Below are 14,297 nucleotides of genomic sequence, written 5' to 3'. Positions count from 1 at the left end.
AAATTGGCAAATAATCCTTTTAGGTTTTAGTTTGCCACTGTTACTTTCTGAATCCTAAAAAGTTGTTTTTTTCCCCCCAATATTTTTGTTTTAGGTTATCCAGTTTTCTTTGAGGGATTATGTCCAGTATTGGTATTATACACTAAGTGATGATGAATCTTTTCTTCTTGAAATTAGGCAGACTCTTCAAAATGCACTTGTTCAGTTTGCTACTAGGTAAGGTCACTGCATTGTATTTATGCAGAAAAATTTAAATGTATTGTTTGTACCAGTAGGGAAAATAGCTTTTAAATGGGAAGAGAAAATTGATTATTAAAATCTAAGTAGAACAGTAGATTATTATTGTGGGATAACTCTCAGATTATAGAACTAGATTCCTCAAAACCTTTAAATTACTCCTTTAAACTTAGCCTGTGTACTTGCAGAATGTTTATCTTGGTTAAGCCCTGTTCTCTCAGTGTTTATCGTTATGTCGGTTTCTTCCTCAGGGTCCAATCATGTGACTTTTCATAGTCTTTTACTCTACTTATTGATAATACTTTTTTCCCCTTACCCAGATATTTGTTTTATTTGAGTGTTATGGAAAGTCATTTCAGTATAACTGCTCTCTTACTTTTGGCACTTACCTAATAGAAGTCCTCTTAGAGGGAGAAGAAACCAAAGGAGCATAAGTCATTGGAGAATATTCAGTTTATTTATTTTCAGAAGAGATATTTATTTTAATGAGTTTGCTTTAAGAAACACCCACTGATATACTCTCTCTCATATGACAAACTATTTCGGTCTGTATCCTTGTACTTAAACTGCTTGATTTTTGGGGGGGGGCATTTCATATCCAGAAATTATTTATTTTTGAAAGAAAGCGTTTTACGTTTGGAGGAGTTTGCAGTCTTTTTTTTTTTTTTTTTAATTAAAGGATTTTGCTACCTAATACGCACAAGATTTTCCCACTAGCCTATAGTCTCAAGGCAGGAGGCTGCCTGCCTTGGTCATGAATACGTTCTCAAATCTGAAGGTGTTATTCTTTAGCCAACCCCCTTCTTCCCCACTTAGGTTCTTGAAATACAGTCTTGTACTTCTGAGAGTCTTGGAGAATAGAGTTTCACCCTAGGGCTCTTACTGTGTTTTCATCTCTGGGTGCATTGATGTTTCCAGCTCATGCTGCTCTGTTGAGACTTTTCCTCTATAATTCAGTTATCGTAAACTTTAGAATGGAAGGTTCGTTCCTTGACCTCAGGTGACTGGGGGGGCCTGCAGTAAGGTTTATGGTTTGAACAATAACCTTCCTTGTAGGGATAGATTTGAATTCCTTCTCCCTTGTGATTAACAGCAAGCCTTTGCAAAATAGCCAGCCATAATTACGAGTGTAGACTCACTTGGAACACAGAAAAATATAATAATCAAAGAAGGTTAGAAATTGGATTTTATCTCCTTTATTTCATACATGCAGTGTTACTGAGTATTAGATGTTCTTTCAGATAACTCTTCTGAATCATTCATTCACTGCTTTCTGTAGTAATACCATCCTAATGATTTCTTACTTTGAAAGGTTGAGAAGAAGAAGAGGTCATTATTCTGTGTCTGACTGCCTAAGAGTATATAAAAATATAGTAAATTTTACACCTGGAAAGAACTTTGAACTAGTAATTAGAAACTTGAGTTTGCATCCTGCTTTACCGCTTAGCTGTGGAACTGTGAGCAAGTGTTTTAAACTCTTTGAACCCTGGTTTTTCTCATATGTAAAATAAGCAGCATAATACCTGCTCTGTTCTGCGTTTGTCACAGGGTTATTGTCAGGATCAAATTCATGTATTCATTCAACTAATATTTTGTCCCTACTTTGTACCAGCCAGGTGTTGCAGATACAGCAGTGAATAAAACAAAAGTGAGATGTAATGAAAATAATACTTGTGAAAATGTTCTGAAAATTGTGAAGCAATTTAGGAATTTTAGTTCTTATACCATCCAACATCCATAATTTTAGGATTGAGGAAGCTAAGGTCCAGAAAGATTGAGTGTTTAGTCCAGGATGATCCAGTGAGTTGAGGGCAGAGTAAGAATTAGAATCAGATTGCTCTTAATAGTCCAGAGTTCATTCCTTTTGCCTCTTCCCTACCAGATATGTTATGATCTAGATTATGTTAATTTCCCTACCTTTCTTTCCCCTCATTGCACTCTTTTCCTTGTTTTTGATCCCCTAACCACCTTTTCTTTAAACTTCATGTCATAAGTTTTTTTCCTTTCTATGCTATGAAGCTAATATTTGGGTGATTACAGGAAGAGCCAGGTTTCTTCCATCCTAGACTTATCTAAATTTCTATCTTTGCCTTGCCATTTGGCCTTAAGTTTTTGAGCAAATTAATCAGCTTCTCTTGAGCCTTGGTTTCCTTGCTTGTAAAAGGCTGATGATAACTACATTAGAGGCTGCTTTCAGGCTAAAAACTATGTGAAGTACAGCCCCTAACATACGGTAAGGCTCAATAATTGTTTGTTTGTGCCTTCTCTGTGAATGACTTTATTTTTTGTCCTATGTTAACTTTTTCTATTACTACTAAAATGTACATCTTAACAGAGGTACTGTGAGTGTTTCCAATGCCAATATCAAGAAAATTAGGTCTGTTTGCAATCATTTAAATACTTCTTTAATCCTTGTTCTGTGCTGTCTGCTGTGCACTATGAAGCATATAACAGGAGCATAAGTTATTGCTCCTATCCTTCAAGTTGCAATCTTGTATAGAGTTCTTAGTGGGGCCCATGAAGCCCTGAAAATGTATGAAAACTGTCTGTGTATTTTTTTCTGTTGAATGGTTCCATAGATTTCATTTTTAAAAAAGGCCTATGAACCCAGAAATGATTTAGAACCACCGAATTCTAGTGTTCATATTTATTCATCACCTTGGGGAAACAATTACAGAATATCAGCCTAAAACAAAATGCTAATTTTGAGAATAAGAGGAAGAAAAGGACGTAATTAGAGTCTCAAGTCCTGGTTTTGAGGTTTTAAATTCTTTGAGTTGGGGATAACTCTATCTGCTTATCAGGTTGTTCTTAGGAATAAATGACATCACATGTGAGAGGGTACTTTGTAATCATGACACCTGTGTTCATTACGTGTTACTGTTGCTCTAGTACTTGTTACTCTGGTAGCAGTTTGGGGCAGGAACCCTTCTAGAGCACTCTTGGCTTCTCCTGTCTGGAACCTGGGCATGAATTAGGCAGGAGCCTGAAGGGATGAATCTTTGAAAACCCACATTTTTAAAAATTCCGCCTTCACATAATGTATTATGACATAGGACAGAAAGCCCTGGGAGATCTGTATTATAACTCTGCTGTACCATCAAGTTTCAGTGTACTTAAAAGAAAATTTCTTAACATCTCTGTGAAGCAGTAATACTAATGCTGGTAGCAAACTTAGAGTTGTGAGGTGTGAATAAGATGATGTACATGAAATATTTCGTCAAGTATTTGTCAACCAAAAAATGACATTTTGAGCAAATCAGTTGACTTTCTGTGCCTCAATCTCTGCATTGGTAAAATGGGTTAATTATCCCATAGGGTTGTGGTAATGATTATGTGGGGAAAAGTGCATGTAAAACACCACTCGATCTGGCACATAGGAAGTGTTCAGTAAATGTTAACTTTGTTGTTGTTGTTGTTCTTATTTTTGTTACTATGTTTCTAGAATATATATAGAGATTTGACCTTGTCTTAGCTTTTTTGGGGGAGAGAGAGTGGGGAGACAAAATTAAAGCACATAAAATGGAGAGAAATAAAGTAGTCATTCATATGGTACTGAGAGCAGTTTTCATCTAGAGATAGAATGGACCCCAGTAACTGAAGAAGACCTCGTGTGGATTGAGGCCAAAATTCGTCTTGAAGAATGGGTATATTGAGACAGAGAGAGAGAGTGATGAAAGATATGTTAGGAAAGAGGAATAATATGAGCAAAGTTCTAAGAAGGGGGATAAGGTTAGTGTGGTAGAAACCATAAGATACAAGTGAACAGGGAGTCTTATTACTCTGGAAAGTGAAATGTGGTTACTAACTCCCTCCATTTCTGTTCCCTTTAACCCCAAGATTAGCAGAAAGAAGATATATTTTAATGCCACTGTGTTCCTTCCTGAAGGGTTTCCCATGGGTGGAGGAGATATGGATATGTAGGTCCCAAGATTCAATGGTTATGATGCTAATGGTATCACTGTTTCTGGAATGACAAGAGGTGTGTTCTGAAAGTTTTGCCATTTTTCTCACTGCCTTTTGCCATAGAAATAATAAATTATTAGGTTCCTAGACTTGTCCAAAAGGCAAGCACAACTCAAATAATGGACATTTGCAACAGTAAAGTTTTACACTCTTTTGCCATATTATATTCTTGCCATTTGAAAACTTAGAACAGACATTAATCAGAAAGATGATTATGGTCCTATTTACTACAGTCGAGTAAAAATGATTAGGAACCATCTAAATATTTAAAAGAAGAGGACATAAGTTATTGTTTTTTATATCTGTATAATAGACCAAGGATTGTTAATTGTATATTTGTATAATTCACATAGCATACAATTCACCCACTTAAAGTCAGTGGCTTCTAGCATATTCACAAGAGTAGAGCAACCTTCATCACAATCAATTCAAGAACATTTTAATGACCCCATGAATAAATCTTGTATCCACTATCAGTTACTTCCTATATCCCCCCCAAAGCTTCTAGCTCTAGACAACCACTTGTCTACTTTTTATTTCTATGGATTTGCCTATTCTGGATATTTTATATAAATGAAATAATATAATATGTAGTCTTTTGTGACTGGCTTCTTTTACTAGCATACTATTTTCAAGGTTCATCCATGTTGTAGCAATTCGTACTTATTTCTTCTTATTGCTGAATAATATTCCCTTGTATGTATAGACTACATTTTGTTTATCCATTCATCAGTTGGTGGACATTTGGGTTGTTTCCATCTTTTGCTTATTATGAAGACTGCTACTATGAGCATTCATGTACAAGTTTCTGTGTGGACTTTACATTTTCATTTCTCTCGGATGTATACCTAGGAGTGGAATTTATGGGTCATGTGGTAACTCTCTTTAACCTTTTGAGGAACTGCAAACTGTTTTTCAAAGTGGCTGCATTGTGTTATTTTCCCACCAACAATGTATGAGGGTTCTGATTTCTCTACATCCTCGCTTACACTTATTGTCTGTCTTTTTGATTATAGCCATCCTAGTGGGTGTGAAGTGATATTTCATTGTGGTTTTGATTTGCATTTCCTTGATAGCTAATGATATTGAACACCTTTTCTTATGCTTGTTAGTAGTTTCTGTATCTTCTTTGGAGAATGTCTATTCAGATCTCTTCCCTATTTTTAAATTAGGTTATTTGTCACTTTATTATTGAGTGTACTGCTGCCTGTTTTTTAAAATACAGGTTTATTGGACAGTTATGCTCATTTGTTTGTGTTTTGTCCATGACTGCTTTTGTGCTACAACGGCAGAATTGACTAGTTGTGACCGAGATGATGTGACTTGCAAAGCCTAAAACAATTCTATTTGGCTCTTTAGAGAAAAAAATTGATGACCCCTGAAATAGATAGTTTTACAGTCATTAATATATTTAAGAAGTGTTATTAAACAAATAGGACATATATTAGAATAAAAATCATACAAAATAGTGTATATTATATGATTTCAGCTCTGTAAAACATTGCAAAGAGAACAAAAGGAAATATGCTAAAATATTAACAGTGATCTTTAGATTGTAGATTTATGGCTGATTATAGCTGATGCACAAAATTACGTTTTACAAAATGGGCATATATAGCTAGAGACAGATAGAAAATTTGGTAATCAGCAATAAGGACATCTAGGATGACTTTTTTTTAAACTAAATTCACTTTCCTGCTTCTCTGTTTTTTATGTTTTTATGAACACATAAATATGAGTAATTTTTTTCAACCATAGATGACGTGTTTTATATAGGCAGCCACTATTTCTTTATGTCTTTGGAAAGTGATCTTGAAACTAATGTTTAATAAAGTGTTTTGTAATGATGGAACAGTGAATCCTCAATAAATTCTTGTTAATCAAGTTCCCATTTATGACTTCCATGTTAATTATTTTCCCACAAAATTCTAATATATTTTTCCCTTGGGTCTAGGAATGTCTCATTTATCAGGGAAATCTTACTAAAAATCTTGTTTATTAAAATAGTAGCATGAATTTAATTTTTTAATACTTAACATTATACTTAAGAAGATGCATTCTTATCCTTAGATTATTTTTTTCCTTTCCTGTAGCTTGGTTAAGGCTTTCAGCTCTGTGTTCTTTATAAAAATAGGTGAGTGAACTTCGTGTGTGTTCCTCCATCTAAGTTGTTCATTATATTCTGAGATCCAAATTCTTTAGAACTGGTTCTTTGGCCTCTTTGAAGCATTGGGATGCAGGATGTAGAACTGGACTTCTTATGTGGTGTTGTAGTTCACTAAATGCCATTTTCTTTAATATGGTTATGTAAAACTGCATGCTTAAGTTTTCCTCTATTTCCACCAATTTGTTTATAACTTTTACAAGTCAGGAGGTTTAATGTTGTTAAGGTGTAGTAGAGAAAACACTGAAGTGAAAATTAAGAACCCTGATTTTGTTTTTTAACAAAGCCTCGATCTCACTAGCTGTATAATCTAGAAAAAGTAATTGGTAGTTCTGGCTCTGTAATTATAGGGGCTTGTGGTAATTATTTCAGATCCCTTTCAGTTCTAAAATACTGATTCCCTGGTCAGATTGGTACTAATCTTGATTTGTTTGTTTTTAATCATACCTCCCCCTCAAAACACTCACTCACATACTCTTCACACTCTACATTTTGAATACCATTTGGGGAGATTTTTTTTTTAATAGTATGTTGGGTTGCTAGTGAGATTTAATTTACTTTGGGATTAGAGTATTCCTCTGGTCTATTGTACTAGCAGGACATCTTAGAATAGGATGATAATAAAGTTTATTTAAACCTCTTATTGTATTTCTATGTGGTCAGAAATGATGCTTTACTTCAAACATTACTAGACTAATCTTTTCTTGATGATTAAAAGTCTTGTATCAACAAAACTTTAGAAAAATTTTATTTGATATCCAAACTACTGCTATTCTTTATAGAATGCTGAAAACACAATAAATTTTTAGTTTTATAAGTCTACTGCTATAAGCTTTGGGAAGTGTAAATACTCCCACCATGGTTGATTTTAAGCTATCAGCATGAAGTCTCTGAATATGGAGTTAGGAAAGAGATGTGCACATTTCACTCTCCCACTTCAGCACACAACTTGGGGAGGTGCAGCCAAGTGAAGGGAACATACAGATTTGTCACCATGAAGTCATGAGACTTGTTTCCTTCGGTGGTTGCTAATTTAGCTCCTATGAAAGAGGAATCTCCACATGTTTTTGAGGATTATGGTAGAGGATGATGGTAAATTTAATGTAAGTTCAAGAATGTTGTGAAAAATTATTTTCATTACTTTATACTCAGTCTTTGTAACTAAAAAAAGTAGATTCTGAAAGGGAAACAAAGGTACTCTAGAGAGATGGTTATGGTAACGTAGTATTTATGAGTGAAATGAGATTTGGAAGAAGGGGAATTCTTTTACTGGATTTAGGAGCAAACTTACAATTCTGTGCCTTTAAAATTTTGCTCAAAGTCATTGTTGGGCTGAAGCTTTCGACACTGTAACAAAGTAGTCTGTCAAGGACTCTGGAAGGAGTCTTTTTCTGAAGATTTGTCCTGTTACCTTATTTGGAACATATTCCTTTGCCTCCTCGTTTTGCCTACTTCTCTGTGTTTATTTATATGTATTAGATAGATTGGCTACATCTCCAGAACTTGGAAACGTGGCCTTATGTAAAAGATGCCTTATGGGGCTCAGCAGCTTGCTCCCCCCTCCTCACCTGCCAGATGCTCCACTGGTGTCCCCTGTATGGGCTGTGTGTTTCCATCTGTTCTAGCGAGGTTGCTGTTTCTGCAGGCACACAGGTAGGTGAGGCTGGCTCCTTGGCTGGCTAGTTGTGAGGCTCGGGTGCGTGTGGTGCTTCATGGTGCAGTGCTAGCCCCTGGCATAGCTTGCTATGAGTTTGAGTTTGGTGACACATAACTACTGCAGTTTTGCTGGTGGGTGAGTCAGGGCCCCAGCGTAACTGGTTGCTTGGTCCTCGGGCTCACAAATGCTGCAGGCCCCTGGTAAGGCTTGCTGGGTAGCTCTTGGCCATTTTTACTTAGCTTTTGGGTGGGGCAGGCCTCAGGTGCAGCAGTGCACAACTCTTTCAAGCATTGGAAAGCAGCTAAGCTCTTGCTGGTGGGCTGTACCAGTCCCTGGGGTAGACTGTCTCCTGCCTGGTTGTGCTCAGTTGCCTTGGGTGCTCTAGTGGGCAGGGTAGGCACTATCAGGCTAGCTTCTGTGTCAACAGGACCAAGCTTGGTCGTAATAATGGCTCCCTCCAGTGGCTCTGTCCCTGGGGGTTGGGCACAGCTGCTGCCTGTCTCTCTGCAATGTGATTGAGCTTAATAAGTGAGTCTCTTTTGCCAATGGACTATGCACTTTTCTATCTGGTGTTTTTGTGATGGTTTCTGGGTTGAGTGAGTCTGTGCCTGGGCCCTTTAAGGGCAAATTTTTCTTTCCCTGAAGTTCTGTAGTTTTCCTAGGTGTATTCCCTGTTAGTTTTCAAAGCCAACAAAGCCAGGAATTATGGGATCTCGTTTCTCTTGTGCTGGATCTAAGGGCTGCACTACCTGATGTGGAGCTCAAAACTCCCTCAGACTTACTGTTTTACACGATGTATTAGTAGTCATTTCTGTGAAAAAATAATGTAGCATCAGGAACATAATATTTATTATAGGATTGTTTCTGCGAGAAGATCAGTTTTTACTTTTATTGTTTTGACACGATGGACCTTTTCCAGCAAAGTATTCTACCAAGAATGTGGAGATTGCCTTAATGCCAAACAGTCACCCACTTCTCTAGTCAGGCAGGTCTACATGATGACTCTTGCGTATACCATACTCATTCCCATCTTTTGTTCTTTCCTATATCCTTTCTTTCCTCATTTAAATACTAATTCATCAAGATGTTTTTAAGTGTAGCCTCTTTAGTCCTTTTTAAATTACAACATATCACTTAATTAACCTGTATTTATTTTGTGATTATTGTCACCAAAATTTTAAGCTATTTTTGGGATGGTACCAATTCTGTACTAATGTAGTAGAAATTCTCTTGACTGATCTTTCTTACCAATTCTGTGCTACTGTAGTAGAAATCCTTTTAACTTACCTTTACTTAGCCAGTATTCTCCATTCCCTGTGTAAGACATACTGACTCATGCTCCTAGCATTAAAGCTAGGCTAATAGACCACTTTCTGGCACTTCTGTGCACCTCTCTTCCCACCTTTTGTGTTTTAACCTTATCAAAAGTCAGTTGTGTGATGCCTGGGCCCTGCCCCCAGGAAATCTGATACAATTAGTCTGTGGTGTGAGCTGAACATGGTTATGTAGAGCAGAAAGATAATCAACCATGTTATAAAAAAAAAAGTTGTGTTTGTTTCTAAACCCGTGTATCCCAGTTATATTTTTTATTATAGTTATATAATTTAATTTACTCCTACATAGATTGAGAAATACGAGTATGGTAAGGTAGTTCCTATGAAAACTAGGAACCTAGTCACTTGCTTTGGAATATTACTCAAAGCTAGTTGCTAAATAGATTGCAGTTGAATTAGGTGTGCAAAAGACAGCTATGAAATATTGCTGAAAAGTCTTGAAGGACTCTTCATTCACATTTGTTCACAAATGTCTTTAGTTGTAACGCTATTTAAAAGAAACTAGAAACTGTAACTTGCGCAGTGCAGGAATGGTTTAAGAGAAAGGCCGCATTACTGTCGCTCAGTCAAATAAAAGCTCTTAGTCTTACATTGAAAAATTTATATGATTTAAGTTAAAATGAAATATATTCATGACTCCCTTTTTTGATCAAATATTTTGATGTACTTACCAATTACCAGTTTTCCATGTACTCTGTCCCTGTGTGTGTGTTCAGTTGGGTATTTAGTTAATATAATATACATTCTTAAAGTTGTAAGTGTCCTTAGAGAAAACAAACCCTGGGAAGTGATATGACTTGCTGAATTTCACAACTAATGAAATGGTGAGTCTTTTACTTGAATCAAGGACATATATGCCAGTCCAGTGCTCTTTACAGAAATTAATTGATATTGGTGTGTTTTTCTTGTTACTGATGATGAGCTGTACACAGCTTAGAATAGATGGAACCAGTGAAGCAATTTATATAATCTCAGTCTCAGCCCACATATTTGGGACCTTCACTGCCCTTTTTAGGCATTAATATTAAGTAGCTTTTGGGTTTAGAGAGGCAAAAGAGCTTCTCAGTGTATGTTCTATTTTAGAACTTAAGGAGTAAAGAATCAGCTGTTATATGTGGCTCATGTAGTCATTCTCCAAGCACCTGTTAACAATGCTTTGACCCTGAAAGAGGAGTCAGTAAATCAATATGTACCGAGTGCTTCCAGTGTTTAACACATTATTTATCTATCTGGGATAGCACTGTAAATAAAATGAACACAGTAGAATAAAACAAAGTCCCTGACTTCCTAGGGTTTTTATCTCAGCAATTGAATTTGTCTCTAGCAATTGAATTATTTAACTGCAGATTGTAAGTGCTATAAAAAGTGAAAAATTTGGTGCTGTGAAAATTTGTAACTGGAAATCCGGACCTAGTCTGAAGGAATAAGGCAGAGGGTGAGGGTCAACAAAGGCTGCCATGTGGAATTGACATTTTGGATGAAGTCTAAAGTATAAGTGGGAACTGTCAAGTGAATGTAGGGGAGAGAAGGGAAATTTGTGGAGAGTGGGCAGGGGCGAGCAAACTTGGCAGAGGGAATAGTCTGTACAGAGGCACTGAGATAAGAAGAAGCCTATTTGAGTTTGAGAAATAGAAAGAAAGCCTGTGAGTTTGCAGAACAGAAAGGAAGGAAGAGGGTGGAACATGGTGATGAGGAAGTAAGCAAGGGCCTGGGTATGCGAGATCTTAGAGAAAGTATTTGTGCTTAGCCCTAAGATCAATGGGGAGTCATTGAACGTTTTTTAAAGCTCTTATTTTGTTCTATCATATTTGTGTTTTTAAAAAGATCACTCTGGCTGCTCTATGGAAAATAGAACAGAGGAGAGACAAGGGTAACTGTGGAGACCAATTAAAAGGACAAGGATAGGATGCTGGTCTTAGAGGTGAAGATAAAGGCATGCAAGATACATGTTCAGAGAGGCACATTTTATAGTTTGGCTTTTGCTTTTATGCTTTAATTAAAACTTCTTTGCTTGTTTGCATTGATAGTTAACCTTCATAATTGTGGCAATGATTTTGTCAAGATGTGTAAGCTTCAGGGACCTACTATAAATTTTGTATTTTCAGGGTAGGGTTGAATATATCACTTATTCTCTTGGTCATATAGGAAATATGCTCTCTTATTTTTAAATTCAAGAACTGAAAGGTTATAGGTAATAATAAAATGAAAGGTAATAGGATTCATTGTGTAATAATCTGGTATTTTTAATAGACTAGGAATCATATGGGGGAATATTTTAAACAACTTGAAAAAGAGCCTTCTGTGGGCGTGATATAAAAAGAATTGATATTAAGAGCTCTAATAGAAAGTTACATATGGATCAATAGAAGGAAGCATGGCTATTACATAAATTGAATGATTTTTTAAATTTATATTCACATTCCATTTTTACATACACCACAATTTTAGAAAGTACTTCACTGTCTCCAAAATATTTTCAAATTTTGTTAAGACAAATACTACTAGAAATTATTAGTAGATATTTTCTTAATTTATAAGTGGAAGCAATGTACTACTGTTGTTCTCATCTTCCTAAACTAGAAAAGTTCCTTTAGAGGTGATATTTCTATTAGATTTGCATGTGTTCCGTGAAAATGAGTTGAGCAGAGGGAAAATAATGACCTTGGATAGAGATATAGAATAGTATGTTCTCTGTCCCCCCCCAGCATACTTGTATATTGAAAGTAGAAATCTATATTTAAAACTTAAAATAATTTTTATGTATTTGTATTGCTTGTTAATTTTCTCTCATTTTAAATGTCATTGCATCCTCTATAATGAATTGAGATGGGTTTAAAATACCTTCTAAAATTAGTAAATATTTTGTTTGAAAATTTCAGTAAGTTATATAAATAGCATTTTGTCATGAAGCAGAACAGATGTAACTTGAAAGATTATGTATTCTGCTTTTTTCTAAATTTGTAAGAATGAACCTTTTATGGATTAAGTAAGCTAATGGCCTATACCAAATAAATTGTTTTTATAAAATTGTTAGGTATGAATGATTTTGTGCAAATATTCATGTAAAGATTTTTGAAAGATGCTGACAGAGATTGTGATTTTTTTTTTAAATAAGAAAAAAAGAGACTCTAGGGACTGCTAGGTTTAAGTTTTTATCTTAGGTTTTATCTTGAGGCTGAGTATTGTTACCAAGTTTATTATATGCTTATATACATGGCTCTTATATTCTAAATAATGTTAATCCCTCTTCAGACCCCTGAGCTCACGTTACCTTTTTGATGTTAATTTGTTTTTGTGTTAATGTACTTATAGTTTATATCTATGTTTATAATAAAATCACAGTTGTGCATTTTAAAAAACAGTTAGTATATGAGTATTAATAATTTATGTTTTTATTTGAAAACAGCCATCTCTTATATTCCTTAATGCCATTGCCACCTTTAAAAGTTTTCTCTCAAAAGGTGACAGTAATCCAGTCAGCTTCTTCACTAGCTTCTTTATTATGCATATGTGAGTAATTAACGTAATAAATTATGGTGTACTTTTTTTGGCTCCCCCATTGCCCAGCATCTTCATGAATAGACTTTGGCTTCTATCTACTTGGTATGTTCCTAAAAGTGAATTAATTTTACTGCTAACTTAAGGAAAACAGCATTAAAAAAAAGTTTGTTTAAAAATATCACTTAATCCAAAGGAGAGGTGTGAACTGTTTATGGCTTATCTGTTGTATTTGTTATCTGTTTCACTGGTGTACTAAATTAGCTATGTTTCTTCAAGTCTGTTGCTTTTGAAATAGGGTAGTACTAGGTAATTTACTTAATAAAATTAGTAATCACCTCTTTTGTGGGTAGATGTGGTATTTTACTCAATCTTTAGACCATTTCTTTGTGATGATAGTTATTTCAAATGGTCAAGTTTTTAAGTGCTAGTATATGCAAACTACTTGGGCTCATAGCAAAGGTATTTGTTTCAGAACTTGGACTATATAACTGAAAAGAAGAATGTGGAGAATTTAGAAAGGGTTCAGAAGAAACCAAGAAATGTCTCAAATGCTCTTTTAAAAGCAAGCAAAAACATTGAGTCCCTGATGTCTTCTTATGTCTGAGTTGAGAAATTGCATAATATACCTGTTGTCAGACTCATTTCAGATTTAACTGGAAAGAAATTAATTTCTTTTCCTATTTATTTTAAGCACTTGGTACTTTTAAGCTTTAGCATGTAAAACACTTCAAGCAGTATTGTTCGAAGACTTAGTCAAATAGATCTAATATACTGTGGGTGTTGTGAAAGGGAGTGCTAAGATGTAATAGTAGTTAAATGAACAAAATCTCAGTATAAATAAATCCAGTACCTGTGATAATCATGTTGTCTTTCGGTAGTCATTAAAATGAATTTATACTTTGTGATTAAAAAAACATTTATATAATGCTTTTATGTAATATGTTTTTTTATAAGGTCGAAAGAAATAGACTGGCAACCTTATTTTACTACACGCATTGTAGATGATTTTGGCACACACCTGCGAGTATTCAGAAAGGCTCAACAGAAGATAACAGAGAAAGATGATCAAGTAAAAGGTAATATCTTTATTCTATTTGAAAATTAGGATTTTAAAATTTGTTTATCATTCTGTATATCTTAAGTTGTTCCTTTCTTTGTCTAGGTTCAGCAGAAGATCTTGTAGACACCTTCTTTGAAGTTGAAGTTGAAATGGAGAAGAACGTTTGCCGTGATCTAGTGTGCACTTCTCCCAAAGATGAAGAAGGTTTTCTTTTCAATTTAACTTTTTGAGAACAGTAACTGTTCAAACTGGTTAGGGACAAGTTAGCAGAATGAGTGAACAAATATAAGGGTAAACTCTAAGGATGAAATTATTTTTACAGGACAAGTAGCACACTAAAGACATTGTTACTATTTATTTCATTTTATTTTTTAACTC

General features: G+C 35.0%; 1 protein-coding gene across 7 annotated transcripts in view; it reads left to right on the top strand.

Moving 5' to 3' along the window:
• The window catches only part of SNX13 (sorting nexin 13), a 121,985-nt gene that overhangs the window by 46,112 nt on the left and 61,576 nt on the right, over nucleotides 1–14,297 (top strand). For all 7 annotated transcript variants that reach the window (XM_014830562.3, XM_014830560.3, XM_014830561.3 and 4 more), the window contains 3 exons: nucleotides 95–216; nucleotides 13,814–13,935; nucleotides 14,022–14,123. In XM_014830562.3, the coding sequence (XP_014686048.1) occupies nucleotides 95–216; nucleotides 13,814–13,935; nucleotides 14,022–14,123 (346 nt within the window). The remainder of the gene's footprint in view (nucleotides 1–94; nucleotides 217–13,813; nucleotides 13,936–14,021; nucleotides 14,124–14,297) is intronic.

The sequence above is a fragment of the Equus asinus genome, chromosome 1 (genome assembly GCF_041296235.1).
Source record: "Equus asinus isolate D_3611 breed Donkey chromosome 1, EquAss-T2T_v2, whole genome shotgun sequence".
Taxonomy (NCBI): domain Eukaryota; kingdom Metazoa; phylum Chordata; class Mammalia; order Perissodactyla; family Equidae; genus Equus; species Equus asinus.
Note: the sequence above shows the minus strand (reverse complement) of the source record. Positions and strands in the feature narration are given on the sequence as shown.